Source organism: Hippopotamus amphibius, chromosome 15 (genome assembly GCF_030028045.1).
Source record: "Hippopotamus amphibius kiboko isolate mHipAmp2 chromosome 15, mHipAmp2.hap2, whole genome shotgun sequence".
Taxonomy (NCBI): domain Eukaryota; kingdom Metazoa; phylum Chordata; class Mammalia; order Artiodactyla; family Hippopotamidae; genus Hippopotamus; species Hippopotamus amphibius.
Window position 1 is genome coordinate 10,305,710 of NC_080200.1, and position 15,911 is coordinate 10,321,620.

At 39.0% G+C, this 15,911-nt stretch overlaps 2 protein-coding genes across 2 annotated transcripts; one reads left to right on the forward strand and one right to left on the reverse strand.

The window, feature by feature from the left end:
• The first annotated feature begins 1,667 nt into the window (after nt 1–1,667).
• LOC130837212 (high mobility group nucleosome-binding domain-containing protein 3-like) lies at nt 1,668–1,892 on the forward strand. Its single transcript, XM_057710029.1, has one exon. The coding sequence runs from the start codon at nt 1,668–1,670 to the stop codon at nt 1,890–1,892; it is 225 nt and encodes a 74-aa protein (XP_057566012.1).
• An 11,960-nt stretch (nt 1,893–13,852) lies between these two features.
• LOC130836902 (olfactory receptor 7D4-like) lies at nt 13,853–14,773 on the reverse strand. The gene has a single exon (XM_057709552.1). The coding sequence runs from the start codon at nt 14,771–14,773 to the stop codon at nt 13,853–13,855; it is 921 nt and encodes a 306-aa protein (XP_057565535.1).
• Between the last annotated feature and the right edge of the window lie 1,138 nt (nt 14,774–15,911).

Sequence of the window (15,911 nt, forward strand, 5' to 3'; positions counted from 1 at the left end):
GCCAGGCATATGGCTTGGGGCTTGGTTAATTTCTCCTGGAGAAGACACATGGGGGCCCCAGTGACTATAAGTTGATGTGTTACAGGTTTTGTGGCCCTAGGGGCTAAATACCCTCTGAAGCTTGTTAGACAAGTTCATCAATGGATCTTCCATTCCCTGATCAGTTTGACTCCTTAAGGACAAGGACCACTCAGGAAAGGGTCTCTGACCTGCCAATTCCTTGTCCCTGGGAGCCTTACAGTGGGTCTAGCTGTGATTCCTCAATTTTGGGTCTGTTTCCTCTGGGAAGAATCCCTCTAGTCTCTCTTGGACCTCCTCTTAGGGACAAGTGTCAGGTTTTTCTGACTTCTATTTTCCTCATTAGGAAGATGGCAGAGTACCAAAGGATCCCAGGATTCGCTAGAGTAATGGTTCTCAAACTTTAGCCTGCACCAAGATGAGTTTGAGACTCTGTTACAACACGGATTGCCAAGTCCCATCCCAAATATCTATCTTAGTAGATCTGGGCTTGGGTCTGATAATTTGGATTTTTTTAAAGTTCTGGATTTTGCTGGTCCCCACAACAATCCTTTGAGAACCATGGCCCCACAGGGAATGTTTCCTAATTTGAGCTTTATCCAAACTATCATAATATTAATGAAAATGAAGAAAACAAACAAACACAGGCACAAAATGATACTTATTGTGGTTGTGTGTGTGTGTGTGTGTGTCTATTTAAAAAGACGTGTATATATAGAGAAAATACTGTGTATATATAGAGAAAAGACAGGTAGAAAATAATATGAAGTGTCAACAATGAAAAAAAATCAGCTGAGGCTTTTGTTAATATATAGCTTCCTATCTTATCCCAGCCTTCCTACACAACTTATCCAAGGGAAGAGTTTGAGAATTTGCTTTTAAAAGATTATAACATTTTATTTTATTTTATTTTTATTGCATATGTGTAATAATATACAATATTTATGTTATATATTTTCTATTTTCTGTATCTAACAAAAATTACCATTTTAACCATTTTTATGTGTAGAGTTATGTGGCATTAAGTACATTCACAGTGTTATTCAATCATTACTTCCATTTATTTCCAGAACCTTTTTCATTATCCAAACAGAAGATCTATATCCATTAAACAACCCCTTCTCATTCCTCTTTCTGCCCTCAGCCCCTGGAAACCTCTATTCTATGTTCTGTCCCTATGAATTTGCCTATTCAGGTATCTCATATAAATGGAATCATACAATATTTATCCTTTTATGTTTGGCTTATCTCACACAGAAAAGTGTTTTCAAGATACAACCATGTTACAAAAGCTATCAGAATTTCATTCCTTTTTAAGGTTGAATAATATTCCATTGCATGTATATATCCCATTTTGTTTATTCATTATTTGTTGATGGACATGTGGGTGGTTTTTATCTTCTGGCCATTGTGATTAATTCTGCTGTGAACATTGGTGTACAGGATTCTGAATTCCTTCTTTCAATTTGTTGGGGCACATGCCTAGACAGATTTGATGAATCCTGAAAATCTACACTTAAAAGCTCACCAAGGTCCATGAGCAGCTGTGGTGGCAGCAGCGTTCAGTGGTGGTGGCAGCAGCGTTCGGTGATGGTGCTAGCAGTTCCAGCCCCATTGCTTTACTTTTTAGCTACACAAACACCATCATTATGCCAAAGAGAAAGTCTCCAGAGAATACAGAGAGCAAGGATGGATCCAAAGTAACTAAACAGGAGCCCACCAGAAGGTCTGCCAGGATGTCAGTGAAACCTTTTCCACCAACTAAACCAAGAAAAACATCTGCAGAGAAAGAACCCAGAACTAAAGTTAATATAGGTGCCAAAGGAAAGAAGGAGGAAAACCAAAAAGCTGGAAGGGAAGGTACAGAAAACTGAATCTGTAGCTAATGAGGGAGAATGATTTGTTACAAAAATTGGGGTTGATTTTTATTCACCTCTTGGGACCGCTTTTAAAAGCTGTTTCTACTGAATATTCTGTAAATGCTAATTTTTTTAGGACTGTACTAGTTGACATACAAAAATATATAAGGATGGACATTTTATCTTCTCATAGTCATGCTTTTTGGAAATTCCCATCATCCTTGAGTAAAATAAATGTCAATTTAATATGGGAGGTTGTCTGTAAAATTGATTCAGTATCCCATGCACTTGCTTTAAAATTTTAATACTGTGCATACTCTGGTGTTTTTACTGTATTTGAATTTTTTTCATGCAGTTTTTCTAGAGCAATAATCAGTGTTGCTCTTGTACTTAGGTTTTACATGATTTTAATGAAACATGGATAGTTGTGGCCACCTGCTATTTGTGGTTTAAAATAAAAGACTTTCGTGCCTGAGGAAAAAAAAATCATGCCAAGTGATCAGACATTTGAGTAAACAATGTCCTAGGACACTGAAGAACAAATCCTAAAAAGACACAATGACCTCTATTCTGCACCTTGGGGGTCCTTAGGAGAGAAACCGAAGATGCAAAGCATCAGGATATAAGCCTAGAGCTACTAAGGCCCAGTTGCAATTTGTTCCTATCCTTGCATGCCCATCAATAGGGAAATAACTAAATAAGCATAGCAATCATACTGCAGAATCCCATGTAACATGTGGAAGAGGAAAAAATAGCAACGAGATAATCAATACAATCCCGTCTATTTAAAAAACACAATACAGAATCACACATTTTCCATAGTAACATATTTATGTATGTGAAAGAAGAGAAAATATTTTCAAGTTACATGAGGGATTGTAGTTGAGCAGGACCCTATGGGACAGACACCCCTCCACATGTCCTCTGCCTGCCACTTGTTTTCAGAAAAAAATGTTAGCCTCCTAGGCCTTCCCTGAATTCCAATGAACAAATTTAATCAGAGAAGTGAAAAAGTGCAGAAAGAAAGGAAAACAGTCAAGCAAGAAAACTGATAATAATTTAACCATTAAACAAAGTCAAGGATTTTTAGTTCCTCCTCAAGAGCTGTAGATAATATTCTGAGCCATATCCTTGAGCTGTTTCGCAGATACTGAATCTCCCACCAAGTGGAAGAATTTAACTGCAGGCTGACCACAAGAAGTAGACCCCAGACCGGTTGGAACCAGAAGGTTGATGATGTTGATTTTCTATTACTTCACCACCAGCTAATCAGAGAATCGTGCTCCAGCACTTCATGCACCCTGCTAACATCTCCCTCATCCTGTCTTTAAAAAACCTTTCCCTGAAGGACAGCCAGGAGTTCAGGGTCTTTTGAGCATTAGCTGCCAGTATTCCCTGCTTGACCTTGCAATAAAGTCTGCACTTCCCTTTACAACAACCTGAGGTCAGTAGATTGGCTTCACTGCGTGCAAGCAAGAGGACCCAAGTTTAGTTCAGTAGCACAGTGACCACACTGAACACCCCTCCCTCCAGCATGCAAATCCTTGGAAAGTATAAACTGGTGCCATGAGAGGACTAAGTTGAAAACAGTGTATGAGACAGATGGACCATCTGTTTCCTGTCTCTTTCCAAGAGTTTGATCTCTTAGGACTGGGCTGAAAGAAGAGAGAATTAAATACCTTGAGTTGTAGAGATTGTGTCTTTCTCGGAGTCAATCCCTTGGAAGTGGCAGGACCTTCAATTGGGATAATTGATGCCTGTTGGGACAGAAATAAAGCCAAGCCCTGTGGTCTTGGACACAATTGCAGAGACACTGGCAGAGATGTAATGCAGGTTCAGATGAGCCACCCATGGGGCCATAATGCCCAGAAGCATGGAACGCCATCTGCTTTATGGACAGAAAATAAAAACAATGGAATTGGATGACTGCCTTGCAGAGAGGTGAACTGTTTACAAACTTCTTTCTTTATCTTTGTCTCCTTCTAAATCATATCAGTTTAAGAGCTTTGCAGGAACATTGTGATTCTCCATGTACCTCCTTTGGTAAAACCATATAAACTCAAATCATGGCAGTTTTAAAACATTGCTCCCAAATTTTTGACATTCCTTTCATGAGACTGGAGCCCATGTCCCCTATCTTGCATCAACCTGTAATGCTAAGTATGAGTTGTAGTTGAAACCACTTACTATATTTGAAAACTTTGTTATCGAGCCTATTGAAATGTCAGTTTCTCAGTTTTAAAATGGGGCCAATAATAATTACAGTTTATCAATTTTTTTTAAATCTAGAATCAAATAACCCAGCTATTTATTCTCACGTGCTACCACACTGATTGGTACAGGTATAGATCTCTTTTCTTATCGCTGCCCATTTTATAAAACTTAATTTTGATTTCATACAAGTAGATTCTCCAGGGAACAGGGGTGGGGGATATATGGCGATATTGGTCAATGGGTACCAACTTTCACTTAGAAGATGAACAAATTCTGGAGGTCTAACTATTAGTCAGCATGGTGACTATAGTTAGCAATACTGCATTATACACCTGAATGTTGCTAAGAGACTAGATCTTAAACGTTCTCACCACATATTTAGAAAAAGTTAACTATGTGAGGTGATGGAGGTGTTAACTAACCCTACTGTGGTAAACATTTTGCAATGTATACCTGTAGTAAATCATCACATTGTACACCTTAATCTTACACAATAAGACAATTATATATCGATGAAGCTGAAAAAAATAAATTAAACTGATTACAGCTCATATAACAGCAGGAGTTTTCACAGTATTTTTGTTTTATTCTGGCCAGAGCAATGTTTCCAAACTACAAATTTGATCATCACCCCATCACCATGTGGATCAATAAGTCACATCACTGCTTCCAGTGGCCCTTGGGAGGGCTGTCAATTTAGTTACCATGGTCCATAGAGCCCTGCATGAAATTCAGGCTCTTCACTCGGAAGAGAATGCTTTCTCATTCTTTCCACCCCTATCTCCACTCATACTCATCGCTTATTTCTATTCCATGCCTGGCTCTCCATCACCCACTTCCCAGTCACCTGCAGTTTTCCTTTCTTGCACCAATTGCAGTTGCAATATTATAGCACTTTAAAATTTTTTAAATCCGTATATTCCCCCTCCATCATCCTAACTATAAACTTCATGTGGCCAAAGACTTCCTTTTATTCCACCATCATATTCCCGTGATCTTGCAAAATAAGTGCTCAGTAAATATGCACTAGCTAGTAAAGGACACTAGCCTTAAAACTGTCAAATAAAATACAGAAGAAAATAAATGACAACTAATATCATGAGTAGAGCTGTAATACCTGATATAAAGTATTAAATGCACTTATCTGTACTGTCAAAGTAAAAATTGCACCAAAGTGAAATAGCAAAGATTTTCTTTAAGACTCCTGCAAAAGAGGAGAGAGCCTGAAATGAACTCTGCTGGAATAGAAGGCAAGAGGGGTTTTGGTTCTGGGTGAGTTAGTGCAAAATTACTGGAGGATGTTGGTGGGGAAAGGTGATCAGTGGGATGTGTCAAGCACATTGAGTTAGTCCTCAGTTTGCAAATCTTTTTCTGTATGATTAAGCAATCTGTATTTGCTAATTGGTGCTCATTAAAGCCAGGCTCCTCCCCTCCTACAGACACTGGGATATGGAGGTGCTAACTTCTTTCATGTTTACATTCCAGAGATGGGCCCCAAATCATTGAAGGAGGCATTTCCTGGGTTGTAAACCTTTCAAGGGTATGGAAGAAAATGTACATATATGTCAAAGGATAGAGAAAAAATTTACAGTTGGAAGTTTTCTAAAGGAAGTGTTCTAAGAAAAGAGAATTCAGGGGTCTAAGGTCAGGAAGAAAGCTGTTTACAATTTACTCAACCTGAGGAGAACATTAAGGCAATCTTGGTCAGTACATTAAAAAACAATACACCATGAGCCAACAATGCCTATCCCAAGAATTTGAGTATGTTTCAACTTTAGGAAGTATATTTACACTAATTTATTGCATAAATATATCAAAACAAAACATGGGACGTTTGATAGGAATCAAAATGTATTTGTTAATTTTAACAGTTATTGCTGCAAATGGTAATGTGTATATATGTGTATATGTGTGTGGGGAGGTACAGGCTCTCAAGATAGAAAAATGAAGATATATCTTTTCAATAAGAAATAATTTTGATTTTCAAATGAGACACGGTGTTCAATTGAACAAGGAAGCAGTAAGAAATCACAGTTAATGAACATGCAAAAATTACTGCTATAAACCATAGTATTTAATATCATTGTGATAACTCAAACAAATGCATTAGATGAAAAGGAAAGGGGGCATAAGCATTTTAAAGTAACAAATAAATATATCATCATTTGTAGATCAGATTTAGGAAGTAGAGAGCTCTCAAATATTTGAAGATGCAGCCCTGTGAGGGTCCTTCATCATCCATCCCAACAAATCTCCTAGGGCAGGTGTTTTCAAATTTTAGCCACGGGTGAGAGCCAGATGAATGGCTTATTAAACACGAATTGCTGGGCCTGACCCTGCAGTTTCTGACTTAGCAGATCTGGGATGAAGGTCAAAAATGTGCCTAACAAGTTTCCAGGTGATGCTGAGGCTGCTGGTCTGGAGACACCCCTATGAGAAACACTGTTCTTCTCTGTGTCCCTTAGGACTCTTTTTAAAGAAAGATTTCCCTCCACTGCTTGCATCTCCCATCCTCTATCTCACCACCAGGTTTACTAGGATACACTGGCTCTTTGAGAGGGCATCATCAAAACCCCTGGTGGCCTTGGCTCTTTTCCTACAATGGCTTTTCCTCCAGAAAGCACAGGGAGGTTATCTAAGAAGGGAATTCATAGCATATCTCTGAGAAGCCCAAGATGCTTTGCCATGGGAACACTGAAAGCTTATTTTAAAAGTTTCCAGGACTTTGATGCCTGAATTCTCAGAATGCCTCATTAAATACATTGTTCTATCATCATTCCACTCTTTAAACTATTAAACTCTCTTGGGGTAGAAGGAAAGTAATAGAAAAGAAATTTTCTTCCACTGCTGTTTCCCTGAAGATAGCTGTGAAGAAAGGCAAATCTCTTTCTGCTAATTATTCCTTCTTTATCTGGCATTCTCAAATGTTTGCAGTCAAGATGATTCCCCTGGAGATTACAAAGGCTTCGTTATGAAGAAGTCTCCCAGGGCTCCTTAAAATATATCCTAATTCTTGCTTCCTCTTCACAGGATTTAATATCAAAGTACAAAGTTTCTCCCTGAGGGATGTGTTAATGTTACAAGTTGCCCACTGGACTTGACACTGGAAATCCTATTGTAACAAAAATAAAAAGCATGAGAAACGTCCCGATTTCAAGAAAGAAAACGCAGCCTTTAGTGATATTGTTACAGGAAAATCAATCATTTTGGAGAATGGAAATATCTCTTAGAATGTATGTGTCACATGAGGTCACTGCAGACCTCAGGGAAGGCAAGTGTGATGGAGGTAGAAAGACTCCAGATGAGTTGGTTGAGGAGAGAGTGAGCAGTGTGGAAATGGAAGTAGCAAGCACAGACCAAGTTCTTTACAAGTTTGGGGCAATACCCAAAGGGGAGTAAGGGTCTATGAGTGAGTTTTATTTTCATTGAACGAAATGGGAGTGTGGAACACTGGGTATTATAACATTGCATGCAGACACTGAAATATAAAAGATTAAGAAAGGAAGTGATAGTGTAAGTTATCCTCAAAAGTTAGAAAGTGATAAGATTCAAAATTTAAGTGAAGGTTTTAAAGATGCAGTCATTAGTAAAATAATTGTACAAATAAGTATGTAATTACAATGGTGGCTAATGTTGTGATGGATGGTGTAGTGACTAATGATATCACATATCCAGTGGAGGTCCTATAACTGAGAACTGAAGCATCATTGGTAGGATTCAGTCAAGCATTGGCTTCTCTTTCTAACTCCTGACTCTCAGCAGGAACTTCTGTCTGTATAACTAATTGACTTGTACTGCCAACTGTGCAAACTGATGAGAGCCAGACCAATACCTTTTCTGAGATAATAATGGGGTGTTCCATGGGTCCCTCAACTCAACATTTCCAAGATTAAACTGATTTTTTATCCTCCCTAAAATGTTGCTTTTCCTATTATCCCATGTCTTTGAAAGCACACGCCATCAACTCTGGAATGCACAGAATTTTGTTTTACTCCAGTGTTCTCAACCAGGCTGATTTTGCCCCCTCTGGAAGAGTTGCAATGTGAGGGGACATTTCTGCTTATTATAACTCAGTGCTGGCAGCTAGTGGGCAGAGGCAAGGAATGCTTTTAAATATCATACAAAGGACTTCCTGGGTAGTCCAGTGGTTAAGACTCCATGCTTCCAATGCAGGGATGCAGAGGACATGGGTTCGATCCCTGGTTGGGGAACTAAGATCCGACATGCCGCACAGTGTGACATTATATATATATATATAATTTAATATACAGGATAGTCCCTTATGAAACAGAAAACACACCAAAAATGTCAATATTGTATAGGTTGAGAAACCTTAGCCTAGACTATTGAGGAATGATATTAAAACTTTTACCTAAAAATTTCCAACCAATCTCTATTATTTTGTAATGGTATTGAAAACAGTATCTAAAATAAATCTCAATCTTTCTCCATTATTTTGTGCTACTTTTTTATTGTGGCTAGGTTTATATAACTTAATTATAAAAGAATGAAAGTAGAATATTCTCTAACACCATATAGAAACAAACTCAAAATGGATTAAAGACCTAATGTAAGGCCAGATACTATAAAACTCTTAGAGGAAAACAGGCAGAACACACTTTGACATAAATCACAGAAATATACTTTTTTGGATCCATCTGCATCTTAATCATTTTAAGTGTACTATTCTGTACCCTTGGCATTAAGCACATTCACATCATTGGACAACCATCACCACCATCTGTCTCCAGATCTTTTCCATCTTCCCAAACTGAATCTCTGTACCCATTAAACACTAATTCTATTTCCTCCCTTCCTCCAGCCCCTAGAAACCACCATTCTATTTTCTGTCTCTTGCTACCACATAGAAGTGGAATCATGTAATGTTTATCAACTTGAAACATCTCAATTTTGACATTTCAAACAGGAATCTCTGATGTACTCTTTCCTTCCCAAATTTACTCCATCCTTACCCTCCCTGTCTCATGGATGCAATTTCATTTTTTCAGTTGTTCAGGCCCCAGCCCTAGAGTTATTCTTGTCTTCTCTCTTTCTCTCACACCTGTATCCTGCCTGGAAGCAAATCCTTTTGGCTCTGCCTTCAAAATATAGCTAAACTGACCGATTCTCAACCCTTACACTGTTATCCCCACCTTGGTCCTACCCACCTATATCTCACCTGGTTTGCCTGTAGGTAGGCTCTAAGCTGGCTTCCTCACACCCTAGAGCCCATGCTCAACTCAGCATCCAGAATAACCTTTTAAAATTCCTAATCATGTCATATGTCTGCTCAAAACCCTACCATTACTCCTCACATCACTCAGAGAAGATGAAAGCAAAAGTCCTTCAATGGCAGAGAAAGCCTCACATGATCAGCCCCTGGTACCTGTCCTCTTGCTGTGTTCCCCCTCACCTGTTCTGCTCCAGCTACATTGCCCCCAGGCAACCTCCCACCTCAGGATCTTTGTATTAACCTTATCCTCTGCCTGGGGCACTCTTTCCACAGATGCCACTCACCTAAGTCATTCACCATCTTTACAAACCTAACTTTCTCAGTGAGGTTTACTAAGACCATCCTTTTCACTAGGCAAACATGCCCTCCCCATACTCCTGATTCTCTTCATCCTACGGTACTTGAGCCTAAAATACTGACTGACACATAGTAAATACTCAGTAAAAATAAGTTTGATAAATTGAATACGTGAATGTGGTTCTGAATGGGCTGCCAGTCACATTGTCTCTTGACTACAGTTGACTGGTCCAAGGCAGACAGAGGACATGATTGTACCAATAAGAATTATTTTCTGATGTGTGTGTGTGTATATATATATATAATATATATACTATATTATATATATAAATGTGATGTGTATATATATATATATAAAATTACTGAGCAGCTAAAATACATCCAGTTCTTCTTTAGCAATGAAGCTACCACGTTTGAGTTGTAAGAGCTGCTGGCTTCCATGTCTTTTCCGAGCTACTGGGAGTAGCCAGTCTGAGAAAAGAAAGCTGAAAATCTGAAGGGAAATCTTCATGGTGTTTGAGTCCCTGTGTCCATTTGTACCAGTGTCCAGCTGAGCCTCTGCTCAACTATGTTTAGATGCATCAGGAAATTCTCATTTCTGACACTTGCCACCAAAGCAGATCTACCTGGTGCACCTTATTTTTAGGTGGACTGTGGGATGATCTTGCCCAATGAAAATCAGGAGTGCCATGACGGACCTTCTACCTTCTCAGATCAAAGCCTTACTGATCAATTATTGGCAAATTCTATATCATACACCTCCTGTTGTAGGTTTAATAACATCCTCCCAAAAATGTCTACTAATCTCCAGAAACTGTAAATGTGTTGCCATAGAAGGAAAAAGGCACTTTCCTGAAGAAATTAAGTAAAGTTCTTGAGATGAGGTGATTATCCTGTATCATCTAGGTGGGCTAATATAATCACAAACTTCCTGATAAGAGGAAGGCAGGATGGCTAGAGAGAGATTTGAAGATGCTATATTGCTGATTTTGAAAATGTAGGAAGGAGTTACAAGCCAGTGAATACAGGGGCCTCTAGAATTTGGAACAGGCAAAGAAACAGATCCTCCTCTAGAGCCACCAGAAGGAAAACATCCCTGCTGACACGTTAGATTTCTGACCTCCAGAATTGCCAGATAATAAATTTGTGTCATTTTAAGCCACTAGACTTATGGCAACTTGTTATTTCAGCAATAGGCAACTAATACAACTTTCTTCCAAAATCTACCCACCCCCTTGCCACTGACTCAGGTCAGGTCCCCACCTTCTCTACCCTGAACTATTTTCACAGCCTTGTAACTCTCCCTCTTCCTCCAGTTTCTCCCCTTCAGGGCAATCCTGAAGTCCTCATATTATACTTACAATTACAGAATGGATCTGGTTCTCAATTGCTTACAAAATACTTAGTATGTCCAGTTAGACTCTTGATGATGTATCCTCCTATGTATCCAATCTTATTTCTAATAATTCAGCCATAAGTTCTATATATCTTCCTGGTATACCTCACTCTTTAATGTCATCCAACCATGTTCTCTAGTTAAATTTCTACTCACTATTTTTTATTCGACACTCAAGCATATTCTCCTATTAGAAGTTTTTCTGGAATACCAAGTGTGGTTGAAGATGTGGAAAAATTGGAACCTTCATGGATTCTTGGTGGGAATGTAAATTGGTGCAGCCACTTTGGAAAGTTGTTTGGCAGTGTCTTAAATAGTTAAACATAATTTACCATATGACTTAGTAACTGCACTGCAAGAGGAATGAAAATGGGTGTCAACACAAGGACAGAGGCACAACTGTTCACGGCAGCATTATTCATAATAAACCTAAACGAGAAATACCCAAATGTAAATCAACTGCTAAATGGATAAGTAAAAAGTGCTATATACATACAATAGAATACTATTCTGTAATTCAAAGAAATCAAATATTGACCTGTACTTCCACCTGGATGACCCTCACAAATATGCAAAATAGAAGCCAAGTATAGAAAATCACATACTGTATGATTCCATTTACATAAAATATCAAGAAAAGGCAAAATTTCTAGAACAAAAATGATAAGTGGTTTCCTAGGGCTGAGGTGGGAGTGGGAGTTAACTGCAAATGGGGACAAGGGTATTTTTGAAGTGATAGAAATATTCTAAAACTGGATTGTGGTGATGATCACATAACTATACTTTTCCTGAAGTTGTTGGATTTACAGTAATGATGGGTAAACTTCATATATGTAAATTATACTTCAATAAAATGTTAAAAGATAAAATGTTAAATAACTTTTCCTGGAGTTACTCCAAGTGAGTTGAAAATGTTGACCTTTATTTTCAACAAGATCTACTACACACCAGAATTATTATGCTCACCACTCTGCCTTGCAACCACGTGAGCCTCTCCTGTGCCCTCCTCAATTTGCACACAGTTGAAAATAAATGCACATTAGATTAAGCTTAATGGAATCAAAGTAAGTTGAAACCACATCAAAGAAGTCTTTCCTCTAGAACAAATTATGATTTTTGTGAAAGTTTGCAGTCCTTACTATGCCCCCAATACCCCAATAATTAGTTTCTTTTTTTTCCTCCAAAGTCCCTAATTCCTTTCATGACACTCTCTTGATAAATGTCTTTGTTGCTGTTGTTGCTGTGGTTTTGTTTGTTTTGTTTGGTTGGTTCATTTTTGGTTTTGTTTTTTGTTTTTTTGCCACACTGGGCAGGCATACACGATCTTAGTTCCCTGAACAGGAACAGAACCTACTCCCCCTACAGTGGATGCACAGAGTCTTAACCACTGCACCTCCAGGGCAGTCCCCTTGATAAATCCGTCCTTATCACCTGTGTTAGTTTTGGTTCCCACAGAAACAGATGCTGAGCCAGGGATGCATGTGCAAGCACTTTATTGGAAGGGGCAAGGAATGTGGATGGGAGAGAGGAGAAGACAACACGGGAAGGAAATATATCCAAAAGAAGCTTGCATTGTCAGCTACCACAGTAAATAAGCAGAGTTTTCATCCTGTGAGGAAATTCTGGAAAATGATACAAAATTCAAACCTCAGAACTATCCGAGCTAAAAGATGAGAGACATGGTGTATCCCACACCTCTCCATCAAGGACTGTGTCTGATGGGGCATAATTCCCTGTCACTTCTGCCACCACATATTGGGCAAAGTACGTTTCAGCTGGTGCTGGCCATAGACAGTCATGCAATAGAGATGGTGAGAGGATCCCAGGGACTGTAGGAGGAATGTTGACAGCATCTGCTACTTCATCCTTCACTGTAGAGTCAATTCTAGCAACATTATCCTCAAAGAGTGAGCTAAGTTCTGAACACATTCCACAGATGAGTAACTGCCATTCCCGATGGCATCTCCAGAGAGTCCCAGAGAAAAAGGTTAAACCATGTGAGGAAATAACTCTTTTTTTTGGATTCTTTATTAATTGTTTTAGGATCTTAGAGGGTGTGTCTTAAAATTACCATGATGGAAAATAAAGGTCAAATTTTAAAGGAGTGGAAGGAAGAATTAGAAAATATGAAGCATCATCGCAGTTTTCCTAGGCAGTATAATTACTATGAATCATCTCAACCAATCAGCTTTCAAATCTAGATTCCTACTTTCAAGTTGAAAATCACATCACTGTTCCTATGAAAAGTAGGATGGCAGAGACAGTGTCAGTAATTCAGGTTATAGTATATGTCAATTTCAGTCTTTTCTTTTGAAAAGTGGGGTGAATAAGAGAAAATGTCTCATATAAATGTTTTCAGGATGGTATAAAGTCACACATATGAAGAAACAAGCACACTCGATATAGGAAGCACTTTGTTATGACTATTGTATGATTTTCATCCCATTTCTTCTGGGGAAAACAGGCACAGGACCAAATGAAGATGAAGAACACCAATGCTTGAGAGGATAATTTGGGGGCAGCCACGGCAGCACTTGATGATTGCTTTAAATCTAAAGTTACAAACGGTAAGGATGGCTGCAAGGAAGATGGTCAAATGGAATTCTAAGGGCTGCATATAAGGAAAAAAGTCAAAAAGGAATTACTGAGGAGGTTGTTGTGGAGAAATTAATACAAAAAAAAAAAGTGTAGTCACAGGTGCTTCAGGAATAGAAGAAATGAATATGTCTTTTAAGGGAGAAAAAGAACCAGGAGATTTAAGTTTACATCTGCCTTTGGGACCCACAGTGTCCACTTAGTTCTGAAGCCAGTGGCCCATCACGGACAAAGGGCACCTCAACTGAGGAGCCTTCCCAGGGCCCCCTTCACATCCTTGTTCCTCAGGCTGTAGATGAAGGTGTTCAGCATGGGGGTGACCACAGTGTACATTACTGAGGCAATAGAGCTTCTCTGGGAAGAAAGGGCCCCAGAAGAAGTGAGGTAGACCCCCAGGCCTGTCCCATAGAACAAGGAGACCACAGAGAGGTGAGACCCACAGGTGGAAAATGCTTTGTACTTGCCCTCAGTGGAGGCCATCTTCATTAAGGAGGAGACAATCTGAGAGTAAGAAAAGAGGATTCCAGAGAGAGGAAATGCAAACAAAAGGCCAGTGGCCACATATAAGCAGACGTCATTGATGAGGGTGTCCGAGCAGGCTACTTTGAGAATCTGAGTCAGTTCACAGAAGAAATGTGGAATTTCAGTGCCAATACAGAAGGTCAGCTGCCTCAACAGTAGAATATGAAACAAGGAGATGGATAAAATGACAAACCCACACATCAGGACCAGGAAGGCACAGAGGTGAGGGTTCATGATGACCATGTAATGCAGGGGGTGGCAGATGGCGACAAACCCGTCATAGGCCATCACAGTCAGGAGAAAATCATCCATTCCATCAAAAACCATAAAAAAATACATCTGAGTGAGGCATCCTATGTAGGAGATGTCTTTGTTCTGTGCCTGGATGTTCACCAGCATCTTTGGGACAGTGGTGGAGATGAAACAGATGTCAACAAAAGACAGGTTGGCAAGGAAGAAGTATATGGGGGTGTGGAGGTGGGGGTCAGGGCTGATGGTCAGAATGATGAGCAGGTTCCCGAGCACAGTGACCAGGTACATGGACAGGAACAGTCCAAAGAGGAGGGGCTGCCGTTCTGGATCTTCTGAAAGTCCCAGGAGGAGGAATTGTGATACTCCTGTGAGATTTCCTGCTCCCATGTAGCTGGCATGTCTGCTGGGGAAGGAGGCAGAAGCAATATTCAAACAGCCAAATGGCACCTCAGCTAGTCATCACCTTTTTTTTTTACTTGAAGTATAGTTGATTTACAATATTGTGTTGTTTCTGTTGTACAACAATGTGATTCAATTATACATATATATTTTCTCACAATATTTCCCATTATAGTTTATTACAAGCTAATGAATATAGTTCCCAGTTCTATACAGTCAATCCTTCTTGCTTATCTATTTTATGTATAGTAGTTTGTATCTGTTAATCCCATACTCCTAATTTATCCTTCCCCTTCTCCTTTCCCCCTTAGGTAATTATAAATTTGTTTTCTTTGTCTGTGAGTCTGTTTCTGCCTTGTATATAGATTCATTTGTATTATTTTTCAGATTCCACATTTAAGTGACATCACATAATATTTGTCTTTTTCTGACTTACTTCACTTAGTATGATAATCTTTAGGTCCATCCATGTTGCTGCAAATGGCAATATTTCATTCTTTCTTATGGCTGAGTAATATTCTATTGCATGTGTATACACACACACACTCACACACACACACACACATCACAATTTCTTAAACCAATTGTCTATTGATGGGCACTTGGATTGTTTTGCATGCCTTGGCTATTGTAAATAGTACTGCCATAAACATTGTGCTTCATGTGTCTTTTCAAATTCGAGTTTTCGTCTTTTCTGGATATATGCCCCAAAGTGGGATTGCTGGATCATATGAAAGCTCTATTTTTAGTTTTTTAAGGAAAATCCATACTGTTCTCCATATGGCTGCACCGGTTTACAGTCCCACAAACAGTCTAGGAAGATTCCCTTTTCTCCACATCCTCTTCTGACTTTATTATTTGTGGACTTTTTAAGTATTCGCTTTTTGATTCCACCTTTTCATGGACATCCTTCACTCTCTATTAGGCCTTCCTATGCCAGTGAGTCACTCATTCAAATGGTAGCCCAATTTCATTTTAAATGTGTGCAATTATACAGGCTTTCTTTAATTCAGTCTGCTGAATATTTATGTCCTAGACCCTGGTTCTAAATCTTTTATTGAATCTATGGACATAAACCAATTTCTTCTTTGATATGATCCTTCCAAAGTAATTGAAGAAACTTAAG

Excerpts from the sequence above, each read along its gene's own strand:
- LOC130836902 (XM_057709552.1), bottom strand. The coding sequence starts at position 14,773 with ATGGGAGCAGGAAATCTCACAGGAGTATCACAATTCCTCCTCCTGGGA.
- LOC130837212 (XM_057710029.1), top strand. The coding sequence starts at position 1,668 with ATGCCAAAGAGAAAGTCTCCAGAGAATACAGAGAGCAAGGATGGATCC.